The sequence below is a fragment of the Diuraphis noxia genome, unplaced genomic scaffold (genome assembly GCF_037042655.1).
Source record: "Diuraphis noxia isolate RWA-SAM2 unplaced genomic scaffold, SU_Dnox_SAM2 contig0001, whole genome shotgun sequence".
NCBI lineage: Eukaryota > Metazoa > Arthropoda > Insecta > Hemiptera > Aphididae > Diuraphis > Diuraphis noxia.
Genome location: NW_028301711.1, coordinates 87,808,067 through 87,821,994, shown reverse-complemented (window position 1 = coordinate 87,821,994; position 13,928 = coordinate 87,808,067). Strand labels below are relative to the sequence as shown.

The window sequence follows — 13,928 nt, the reverse complement described above, 5'->3', positions numbered from 1 at the left end:
ATAAAATATATTGAATATATTATATTAACAAACAATACAAATAAATACAATACATAAATATAATAATAATAATAAAAATGAATATTTTTTTTATAATATATTAACTTTATATTATTTTGAATGATGTAATGATTGTCCGTGATTGTCCGTTTTACAATCTGCATACTTTCTGTTGAACTCTTTTTATTTGAATCTTGATGAATGTCATGAGATATAGGTGACTGTGTATGAACTACTTCTGCAGGTAATAAGCCCTCGTAAATTGTCTTATTTGGTACTTTTTCACCTAATGCCAGTTTTGCTATTAAGTATTTGTCTTCTATGGTTACTGGAGGAAAGTTAACTCCAATTTTATTAAAATATTTGTAAACTATACCTTGATGTTTACAAAATTTCCTATGTATTCCAACTTTACATGAACAAATACAAATAGTAGGTTCAACGCAATACATGAGCTGTTTGTTTTCTTCACTCGGTACATAATACTCTTCATTTTCAACATATATTTTGTCTTTTGAAGCATAGTCACAAATAACACAATTTCTAATGTTAATAAATTTACATTAATTAATTTTATTAACATAATAACAAAGTTAGTTAGACATATAATGATTAATATTAATAGTTATAACATATTATATATATATATATATATATATATATGTTAATAGTAATAATAATAGTATATTCATATTTAAATAATAATATAATAAATAATAAACTTTTATTAATGTGATTTTGCATTAATAACACAATTAATTAATTTTATTAACATAATAACAAACAAAGTTAGTTAGAAATGAATAGATAATTTTTATAAATTTATTATTTCTATTTTTAGTCACATAAACACTCTAATATGATTAGAGAGTTTTTGTTTTCTAAGTTATGTTATCTTCAATTGTCTGTAAATGCTTATGAGTAGTCGACAAGTTGTCCAATATTCTTTTATTCTTGAAGTTTTTTGAACTTCTGTGAAAATGAATCTTAAACTAAACTCAAGTAATCTTCCTACTTCTTTTAACAACGTAATTATTGAAACAAATGACGAAGTAACCAAGGTACGTTCAAATTTAGTAGATTTATGCAGTATAGGTAAGTGGATGGAAGAATTTTCGTTCGTCAGTTCCAAATGGAAAATACATTCAATGCAAGTTAGTGAATGTTATAATATATTTATTTTTTGGTTTTGTATTTAATTGAACTTGGTAAATTTTTAAATATGTAGAAAACATTTTGTGTGCCATCATAGTTCATATCATAAGGTTGATAAAGAAAGTAACAAAAGAGGACTGTCTAAAAACACAAGTTGCAAAGCTCAAGTCAAATTTGTGATTAAAGTAGATACTGTATCTACAAGAAAAACTGATCCATTTGTGAAAGTAAAATATGTGTATTCTGATTTTTTGTGACAATTACCTATATAAATTTTGTATAAATCTATATTAATCATGAGTTGTTTTAAGGTCTGTAATAAATGCAGACATATTAAGTACTAAATTATAGTTCTATTTTTATGTATAATTATTTATACTTGCAACGTTGCAACTTTAGCCTTATAACATTTTTGAGCTTCTTTTTTAGTAGATATTCTTCTTTTTGACCTATTTTTTATAATTTTTTTTTAATTTTTAGTTACAAAAATGTGTATAATTTCATATTTCACCATATTAAAGAGAATATTTTATTTCTTGTAGTTAAAATACTAATTCTTTCGAACTAAAAAGAATTAGGATACGCTTTATAATATAATTTGTTGTTAGGGTTATTTTTTTTATAATATGTTAATATATGTTAATTGTGTTCCATGTGCCTATGGTTACATAATTTACAGAATAAATTGTTTGGTGTTATTACAATTTGGAATGAACACAACCATAGCATTAACACAGCAGAAGCCCTTAGATATTTGAAAGCAACAGATGATTTAAGACAAACTTTTGAGGAATATATGAATGATGGAATGACAATGACAGAAGCCATTCGGTAAGAATCATACATACAAATGATTTTACTTCTTAATTAAATTGAGAACAATAATAAAATAACATAAATAATTCATATACTTATCTGTTTTATATGTATATAAATGTGAAAATATTAAAAGTACTTATAATTATAATTATAGTCTTATTTAAATATGACCAGATGTTTTATTATATTAATTTTATATTTAAATATGAATTAAAACTCGGTATAATTTCATAATTTACAGTTATCATGAAAGTGTGATGACTATGATGAATTGTTCAGTTGAAGATTTTGCTAATGCTAGACTAAATCCTACTTATAGAACTGTACAAAACTGGCATGAAAAATGGAGATCTACACATTTAGGCCCTCGTACTGGTCAAGGTGTAATCATGGTATGTTATTAGTTGTTACCATTAATCTACTAAAAATAGAGTATTTTTAAAATGTTAAATAATCATCACAATTCAATGCATGTAATTTATATAAATTAAAATGTACTTTTTTTATTTATTTAATTAATTTTTAATATTTTAATGTATTAGAAACTTAAAGAAAAGAAAGAAACATATAATGAAAATGGAGTATCTATTTTTATTCAAGATAATCCTTTTTCAGTACTTATACTTACACCAATTATGTCAAGAGCCCATGATTTACCACTTGCTAAAGATATAGTTTTTGTTGATTCTACTAGTTCTTGTGACCCAGAAAACCATTGTATCACTTTTTTATTAACACCGTGTGCAGCTGGTGCTGCACCATTGGGTGTTCTTATAACAAAAGGTCAAAGTGAAGAATCATATAAAGCTGGATTTCTATTGATTAAAAATAATGTACAGAATGCCTTTGGTGGGAAAAGTTTTCCTACCATATTTTTAACAGACAATTCAGATGCAGAAATTAATGCTTTGAAAGCAGTTTGGCCAAACTCAAAATCTCTTCTTTGCATATTTCATGTTTTACAAGCTGTTTGGAGGTGGCTTTGGGATGGTAAAAATAATATAAACAAAGAAGACCGTCAACCTATGATGCAATCATTTAGAAAAATGCTGTATGCTGAAACAGTTGAAGAAGCTTATACCGCATTTGAAGTTACTTTAGAAATTGGAAGTATGTATAGTAAATGGTGCAGATATGTTACTGTAGAACATTGGACTTATAAAGAACGCTGGTGTTTAGCCTGGAGAGATCACACAAATAGAGGCCATCACACTAACAATTTTAGTGAAGTTTCTGTAAGAATATTTAAAGAAAATGTGCTGTGTAGAGTTAAGGCTTATAATGTTGTTTCAATTGTTGATTTTTGCTGCACCAAACTAGAAGATTACTATAGAAGGAAGTTTCAAGAATTTTCAAATGATAGAAACCCCACAGCACGTAAATATTTTGAAAAAATTATTAAACTTTGTGACTATGCTTCAAAAGACAAAATATATGTTGAAAATGAAGAGTATTATGTACCGAGTGAAGAAAACAAACAGCTCATGTATTGCGTTGAACCTACTATTGGTATTTGTTCATGTAAAGTTGGAATACATGGAAAATTTTGTAAACATCAAGGTATAGTTTACAAATATTTTAATAAAATTGGAGTTAACTTTCCTCCAGTAACCATAGAAGACAAATACTTAATAGCAAAACTGGCATTAGGTGAAAAAGTACCAAATAAGACGTTTTACGAGGGCTTATTACCTGCAGAAGTAGTTCATACACAGTCACCTATATCTCATGACATTCATCAAGATTCAAATAAAAAGAGTTCAACGGAAAGTATGCAGATTGTAAAAGAACACAATCCCAATTTAGAAAAACAAGATTGTTTATCCATATTAGATGATATTACTCAGAAATTGTCAAATAATATAATAAAGTATGGTGAATCAACTTATGATAATTTGTTAAAATTCAAAAAAAGATTAGATAAAATACACACAGAAGGCCAGTTTAATACTTTTTTAGCAACAGCAGGTACATCCTCGTTATCTCTTAGACATAGAGACGGAGCATCAATAAAAGTACAACCAACTACAATAGCTAGGAGAAGACCAGGAATTACTAGAGGAAGTAAACGTTTGCTTGCAGGTAAAATTAAGATACACAATACAAATATAACAATTACAATTTTAACAATAGCATTTTTTACTTTAGGTAGACCAGCAACAAGTGATAGTAACCGTCCCAAAAAGAAACCCAGAAATTTACTGCATAACATTAAAAATTGTGTTACTAATGCAAAATCACATTAATAAAAGTATATCATATTACCTATACAAATTCACAAATAAAAGTAATAATATTAAATATATTTATTAATACCTATTAATCATTATATTTCCAACTAACTTTGTTATTATGTTAATAAAATTAATTAATGTAAATATATTAACATTAGAAATTGTGTTATTAATGCAAAATCACATTAATAAAAGTTTATTATTTATTATATTATTATTTAAATATGAACATACTATTATTATTACTATTAACATATATATATGCAGTGGCGGCTCGTGGCTTGGACGACGGGACGATCGCACCCCCTACTAAAATTAATTAAAAGAAGAAAATTTATTTTTTTTTTTAATTCTATAATTTAAAAAAAATAATTTTTATTAAGACCTAACTTAAATTTCTAGTATATTTTGTCGTATACGAACATTAAATTTGTTTCCCTTAGATACCAGGAGCATATGGGTACGCTGGTACGCATGCACACACGAGCAGTGTCTGGACGACCGGCAGCGTCGTCCAGACGTAATTCTGAATACGTACATTATAACCGATGGCACCGCAGTCGTGTGCGTGCGGGTACGTTTTAGCTGCGAACTTATTGCGGGGTCTGGACGATCGGCAGCGTCGTCCATAAAGAAAAATATTAGTGTTTATTTTTAAAATTAACCGTATACGCTCGTTGTTAACGGTTGCTAATCGCTATTGTTATTGTCGATTATTATCTTGAAACATTTTTATTATTTATGACACTTTAATAATAAAATAATATATACATGTATACATGCGTGTACATTTGAACTGCGGTCTTATATACGCGTTTTTGACGACTGGTAGCGTCGTCCATGATATAATTATATATAATTATAATATTATTTTCATTTCTATTTTCTTCTGCGGCCTGCGAGGCTGCGACTAGTAGGAAACGGCTAAGATTGTCGTCATTGCATACATCTTATAACTTGTAAGTGAACAATTTATTATTTTTTTATTTTAATTACCTATTTCAACATGTCAAATAATGTTATAATAAATGTTTCATTTTATTATTTTCATTATACTTAATTTGACAATTTGTTATATCTATGACTAGGGGGCAGGGCATTAATGTATTATATTTAAAGTCGCACCCCCATCACCAGCACCCACGAGCCGCCACTGTATATATGTTATAACTAAATCTTAACTAATAGTTATAACTAATTCCACAAACCTATACTAAAGTATTACTACCATAGGTGTTTAGTTTTCTTTTGAGTTGGTTCTCATATTTAATTTTAAAAAAAAGATTAGACAATCATTACATCATTCAAAATAATATAAAGTTAATATATTATAAAATATTATAAAAAAAATATTCATTTTTATTATTATTATTATATTTATGTATTATATTTATTTGTATTGTTTGCTAATAATATAATATATTCAATATATTTTATATCGTAATTGATATATTACAGTTTTTATATTATATTTATTTTATTGCATTTTATTAATATTTTACATTTTACAAGCCTATTATGTATGTTCATGAATTAATAGTGAAATTAGTACATATTTTGGTCCATTGGTCTAAAATTATAAATTTACTATTTATATTTTTGGTATTGGTATACCTACCATATAAAATATGTTTTTTTGTAACAGTTTGCATTGTGTGTAAACAGTAGATCTAATAGAACTGATTGAATTCTGGCAGTTAAATTGTACAATTATATGACTACTCTATTACTTATATTATAGGTAGGTTTGATCGTTTGATGGGATCGATATATAATAAACAATGTAGTAGGTACTTGGTATATTACAGTTTTTAGGTGAGTCAAATTATGTAGGTATATTAAAAATATAACTTGATGGATTTAATCATATTATATGACTATACTATAACTATTTAATAAATAATAATAATAATAATAATAATTAATAATTGATTTTATTATCTACACATTTACCATGACCAACGGACCTATATTTTTTAAAAGGGATTCATTGTATATTTATTTTATTATTTGAATAGACAATAGTACAATATAACTAACCTACATGTATACTTTGTAGTACCTACTACCTACTTAATTAGTATATTACAGTTTTTAGGCGAGTCAAATTAAACAAAATATAACTTAATGTGTTTAATTAATTTCTGGCAGGTAAATTGCATAATTATATGACTATAGTATACTATACTTATTAAACTATTTAATAAATGATAATAATAACTAACCTACATGTATACTTTGTCGTAGGTACCTATTAAATGTATCACAGTTTGGTTGAGGTTGAGTTATTGGTAATTACTAATGATGAATAACAAATTGATATATTATATATATTATGTACTATTTATTATATACATGCATCTTTATACCTAATGATATATTTATATAATTTAAGCATATTATGTATGTACATGAATTAATAGTGAAATTAGTACATATTTTGGTCCATTGGTCTAAAAGTTTAAATTAAGTACTATTTACTATCTACAGTGGCGCCGAAGTACAAAATTAAATGTATGGCAAGAATCTCCAACAACCACCCACCCACCCACCCCCGCCACCTACAACACAACCCACAAATAAAATTTGAAACTTCTCACAAACAATTTTCTACACACTCTTATTTTTTATAAGCTTTTTCTCCTTTTTCCAACTATGTAATAATTAACATAAATATATAATATACAAATTATATTGAATTGCCTTCAACGATAGTACTTACTACAAAATACAAAGATATAAACAAAATTCAACCTTTTATTTTATATTATATTATACAATATACAGTATTAATAATAATTATGTCCTTTCATAACAATATAAGTATTAAACATGTACTAATAAATCAAACATTTAGTTAGAACACTACTTTTAGCTGCAAATAACAAAATTACATTTTCATTATTAATAATTATATCTTGCTCACATGATATTTTCATTAAACTCTCGAGACGATCTTGTGACATAGTTGTTCTTAACTTTGTTTTTATAAGTTTTAATTTAGAAAACGTTCGCTCTACGCTACAGCTTGTTACAGGTAATGTAACAGCTAATTTTAAAACTAAATATAAATTTGGAAAAATATTAGCTAATTTAGCCAAACAAAATAAATTAAATAATTCCCTCGTGCTTGCTATGTTATGATAGATGGACGGTAATAATGTAGTATAATTAATTATGGTAGTGGGGTAGATGGTCGCCGGTCGGCGGATACCTTTATTGGTTGATGGTTTCTATTATTATTTTTGTTCTGTTCAAAATATTTGTTTCTAATGTTTCTATATACGATATCGGATATACCATATACGTATGTACATAAAATAAGTATACTCAATTCTTAAATGTATAAATAATAGTCGATAAGGCAGTATTAACATTCATATAATATATTAATATGGGTAATAAAGTATTTTAATTATTAAAAATAAACGTGCTTAAAAAGTCAAAACTCAAAAGACTAAAATCAAAATAATAGAAAAAGTGATAACTAAAAATATAAACTAAGTATATTAAATAATAATTCATTTAATTATAAACTATTCAGTTAACAGAAATAGTACATGAACACTAGTAGACAATAAACTCAACAAAAATAACAAATAAGTCGCTCACTCTGACCTGAATACTTAATAAAGTAATGACTGACTGCTGACTAGTGCTAAGCAACTAACACCGATTTCTGCGCTAATAGTTGTTACTGTTCTTACTATTGATTGTATTATTATTTATTATGAACTATTTAGCGTTTATTGTTCAGGGTTCAACGAAAACATTGATGTTTAATACCAAATATTCTCAATGCCCAATGGGCAATATTACTTAATAATTTGTGATCCTATTCCTATTAATTTTCATCTAAAGACCCACCCCCCAGCCAAATTTTTATATGTATGGCAGCTGCCATACATAAACATGGACTTCGGCGCCACTGACTATCTATATTATTGGTATTGGTTGGTATATGAAATAGGTTTTTTTTTGTAATAGTTTGCATTGTGTGTTTAACAGTATAGTGTCATAATATATGAACTAGGCATATTGTAATATGTATACATTAAATAAATGAATTAACATTGAAATTGGTAAATAAGGTAGTTGGACATAGGTGAGTAGGTACTCCAAGAGTAGGTACATAACATTAATAGACTAATAGAGAGTAACTAGGTATTGGAAACAGGTTATTTCACATTAAGTATACAATAACATATTATAATATGCTATGTAGTAGGTACTCAATTTTTATTTGAGTCAAATTATGTATATTAAAAATATAACTCGATGAATTTAATCATATTATATGACTATACTATAACTAATTATATGAATATACTATAAGTATTTTTAATAAATAATAATAATAATTAATATTTAGTTAATACTTGACACATTTACCATGATCAACGCACCTATATTTTTCAAATAGTATAATATAATACTCTGATGGTTCAATTGTATAATGATATGACATAATTTGATATTACTCAATATATAGGTCTATGGTCTATCACGTATATTTATTTATTTAATATCAAATGTAATAAACAAATTGATATATATATATATATATTATGTACCTACATAATATGACTAATGTATTTTATAGATGTATGTATATACATAATAGTAGAGTTATATTATATGCATGGACATGAATTAATAGTGAAATAAAATTAGTAAATAAAGTAGTTGGATATAGGTACTCCAATGGGCTTCGGTATAAAATATACTATGTAGTAGGTAGGTACTTAATGTATTACAGTTTTAAGGTGAGTCAAATTATGTATATCAATAAACAAAATATAACTTAATGTATTTAATTAAATTGTATAATGATATGACTAAACTATATTATACTAATTAAACTATTTAATAAATAATAATAGTAAATACTTGAATTTATCTACACATTTAACATGACCAACGCACCTAAATTTCTCTGTTATACCTGAAAATAGAAAATAGTACAAGTACAATATAACTAACCATCTTGCAGTAGGTAATTGATATATTACAGTTTTTATATTACATTTTATATTACATTTTACAAGCATATTATTGAAATTATTGAAATTAGTACATATTTTGGTCCATTGGTCTAAAAGTTTAAATGAAGTACTATTTATTATCTATATTATTGGTATTGGTTGGTATATGAAATATGTTTTTGTTAATGTTTTTTGTTTTGTAACAGTTTGCATTGTGTGTTAAACAGTATAGTGTTATAATATATTATGAACTAGGCATATTGTAATATGTATACATTAAATAGATGAATTAATATTGAAATTGGTAAATAAGGTAATTATATCGTAATTTAAATTTGAATTTGGCGCTAAACATTTCAGACCAATGAGAATGCCGTATTTCCCTATGGGTTTTATTTGATGTGCGGAATGTTAATATGCGGGCGGGCGCAGTGCCATATAACGCATATTCACATTATCATTTATCGCACAATATTATTATGTTAATAGTTCATTAGTAATTACTAATTACTAATTTCACGAGTTATTTCATGAAGTTGAAAGTCGCAACTCGCAATTTACAATACGCCAAATATCTAATGACAGTTACCTAACCTAACCTATTAGAAATTAATAAATATGACTGAGTTTTGTAGAATCATTATTCATAAATCATTATATTATTGATATATCTACAAATTATAATTTGATATGATATTAGAATATTATGATGTCAACATAAGCATTGGAAAATTTTGAAGGTCCTTTAGAATAGGTATCTATCTAAAAGAAAACCAGAAAAACTGATATATATATATATCAATAATGTATCAATTTGCCTAAATATTATACCAAAAAAATTTAAAAATTTAAATTTGCAAAAATTTTTTGTTGATTTTGAAAGTCGAATACAAAGTCAAATTACAATAAAATATAAAATCGATGTCATTCCCTTAAAAATTTATTTTCTATCTTTTTTTGTGATGGGTGATTTTACTCTTAACATTACTTAAAAACAGAAAAACTGATCCTGCGTAAATGCAATTTGTCAATGTTGTGCATTGGCCAGATAGAGAAAACAAATAGTGCACTGACATCCTCTTAAATAAAATAATAGATGTATAGCAATAATTATTCTGAATTGTCGCAGTCAATGATATTATATATTATTTATAACTTATAAATGTTATTTGAGAAATTTCTTATTTACACTGCAGTCATATGAGACATGGGTTGTATAAAAATTTATTTTTAACCATTTAATAACAATAATTATTATTATACATTTATAAAGTAGAAATAGTAGAATTGACAGAATTGTATACGTCTATGTGTCGCAGTGAACACATCAACGTCTTGATTCTAAATAATATCGTATTATTTACAACTTTACAAGCAGAATTTGTAGGTCTTGTACTGTTATTATTTAAATTAAATTTGAATATCAAATCGACTATTACATAGCTATTATAGACTATTGTCGACTAGTGCATAATATTATTTTCTGTGTTGATTAACGTTTGTTTTCAATTTAATATTTAAAGTAAATATTTAACTATGTCTGGTGGTGATAGATGTTAGTTATTACTTTAATTGTAATAAAACTCGAAAAACGAGTAATAATGTTTTTCATTTAATCCCATCATCTAATCAAGAAGTATATAGAAAATGGATAATAAACTCAGGTAAGTAATTTTTGAAACTAAATAATTACTAAAAAAGCGGGTAAGTCGTGGATGTCGCTTTGCTGTACTGTAGGTTACTGTAATAGATGGGATTAAATTTGAATGCAATGATAGGTATCATTGTATACGAAAAACGATTCTGAACGGAGATGATTTGTCAGTCTAGGATATATTATATTTAAATATTATCATATATTCTATTTTGAAACAAATATTTTATTTTTCAATTAAGACGCATTTTGCATATGGCATGGTTAATCAATTAGTGTAGTTATCATGTAGTTATCATAATTCATAATACATTTATATTATCATAGATATACATGTACCTGGTTTGAGGATAAATCGTTATCATTACGCGATTTCATAAAAATTTAAAACTCAAACGCTCAAAACATTTTTCCTATAATGACACTTCAAATTTTCTCTATAACTATTTGAAGCAAAACTTATGGAAAACTTGGTGTTAAATTTTATAACCTTAGATATAAATACAAACAATATTATGAATTTTGAACTACAAAATAATTTGCAAATATTCATGGTTTTGACGAATTTTTGTCAATATTTGAAATTCAAATGCTAATAAAAATTTAATTTGAATTTCCGGTGGACATTTTTTTTGTGATAAAGATTGACAAATTTGTAAGGAATCTTGTATTAAATTTTTAAATCTTAGGTATAAAAGGAAAATTTTTTATGAATTTCTAGAATAAAATAATTTACGAATTTTCGTGATTTTTATGTATTTTGTAAAAATTAAGACTTTGAATGCTTTTAAAAAAAAATGTATTCATGTATATTTCTTTTATTTTTCAACTGCTATTGTAAAAATATGTTAGGAGCCTTGTATTAAATTTTCAAATCATAGATCTAAAAAGAAAAATTTTTATGAATTTCTATCTAAGATAATTTGAACATTGCCGTCATTTTTACGTATTAAGTCAATATTTGAACTTCAAATACTAATAAAATAAAATTGTGCCTATGTATTTTTATAAATTTTTAATTAATATAAGAATAACTAATGAGGAACTTTGTATTCAATTTTCATGTATTTTGATAGGGCCAAAAAAATTTTATCAACCCTTCAAAAAATTTTTCAGAAAAAATGAAAATTTCAGTTGTCTATAAATATCTCAAAAAAAGTCAAAATATTTTTAAAATTAAATCATGTAAAAAAAATGCCAATCTAAATAACTGATAAAATTTTCACGTATCTACGACTTATACTTCTTGACTACTAACAAATATTTAAAATCGTTTCAGGATAAATCGTTATCGGAACGCAAATTCGTAAAAATTTAAAATTCAAACGCACCTCAAATTTTTCCTATAATGACGCTTCGACATTTCTCTATAGCTACTTGAAGGAAAACTTATGGAAAACCTAGTGTTGTATTCTTAATCCTTAGTCATAAACACAAATAATTTTATGATTTTTCAGCTTCATAATTACTTGCAAATTTTCGCATTTTCTACAGATTTCGTAAAAATTTGAACTATAAACGCTTATAAAAAAAAATTGTGCCTATATATTCTTATAATTCTTTAATCACTATAAGAATAACTTATGGGGAACTTTGTATTAAATTTTCAAGTATTTTGATTGGGCCAAAAAATTTTTATCGACACTTCAAAAAAAAAATTTATGAAAAATTGAAAATTTCAGTTGTCTATAAATATCTCAAAAAAAGTCAAAATATTTTTAAAATTAAATCATGTAAAGAAAATATCAATATAAATAACTGGTAAAATTTTCAAGTATCTAGGGCTTATATTTTTTGAATAATAACAAATATTTAAAATCGTTTCAGGATAAATCGTTATCGTTACGCTATTTCGTAAAAATTTAAAATTCAAACGCACTTAAAATTTTTAAAAAATTTTTATGATTTTTCAACTTCAAAATTACTTGCAAATTTTCGCGTTTTCGACCAATTTCGTAAAATCAAATTTTAATCCTAAAAAAACATTCGACAACGTTGGACTGGCACAAGGTCTCAAAATTCCATCGGATAAACTTCTAGGAATAGTTGAAATTTGTTTAGATGTATTTCAAAATTTGTTTCCAAAAATCAAGACCGAAAAAAAAATTATATTTCTATCTAAGGAAAAGGCTCTACCAATAATATACAAAAAATATTCTGATGTCGAGAACTCAAGTTGTCATAATCACTATATGTATATAATTGAGTTGTTATTTAGAACAAAATTATACAAAGAATGTAAAATGTAAAATACTAATTTAAGAAAGCGAGTAGTGCAGAACATGGACAAATTACGTATATTAGAGAATAAATGATAATTTTTTGTTTACTATTAATTAATGTTAATTGTTTATTTTAGTATTTCACAACTTGTATTAAATCGCAGTGAGTATTCTAAATATTTAAATAATTTTAATAAATGTATACGATTAATAATTATATAAAAAATAATAAATGGCAAGTTTACTTTCATGTTTCGTCTGTTTTGAATTTAAATCTGGCTTCATAGGAAGAAAAGTTCACGCCACCACCGCAGTATGGTTAAATAACACGAATTTATAAAGGTGCCTATGTGCAATCGGAAATTATCGAAAAATTGTTCTGTAGTTTAAACCAGCGGTTCTCAACCAGTACACCGGTATTATTATATTTTCTAAATATTTATATATGCTTTTAACTTTTTACTAAACTTAATACACTAATCTCCAGGTAAAATTAAAAAAAGTAAAACACAGCTTTTTTATTTTTTGAAGCAAAACCCAAAGTGGTCCGTGGTCCTACTTAAAAGCTGTCTAGGTGGTCCGCGGCTACAAAAAGGTTGAGAACCACTGGTTTAAACTATTAAACTGTTAAAGTAAAGTAAATGTTGTTTATTTGCTTTTAACTTAGAACATTTCACATTTTTTCTGTGTAAAGAAAAAAAATTATTTGGATAATATAGGGCTATATATAAAGTTATCAAAATTCCATCAACTTTCATTTAAAATCGACTAAATTACAAAGTAGGAAGGCATTTTTGGTTTTATTGTAATTTATTAAATACATTATTATGATTATTTGTATGAAAATTGAAATATAGAT

General features: G+C 25.5%; 1 protein-coding gene across 1 annotated transcript; it reads left to right on the top strand.

The window, feature by feature from the left end:
- The first annotated feature begins 980 nt into the window (after nt 1–980).
- Nucleotides 981–4,220, top strand: LOC149062340 (uncharacterized). The gene is made up of 6 exons (XM_089215296.1): nt 981–1,150; nt 1,229–1,382; nt 1,835–1,986; nt 2,216–2,366; nt 2,517–4,056; nt 4,123–4,220. The coding sequence occupies exons 1-6, from the start codon at nt 981–983 to the stop codon at nt 4,218–4,220; spliced, it is 2,265 nt and encodes a 754-aa protein (XP_089071422.1).
- The last annotated feature ends 9,708 nt before the right edge of the window (nt 4,221–13,928 follow it).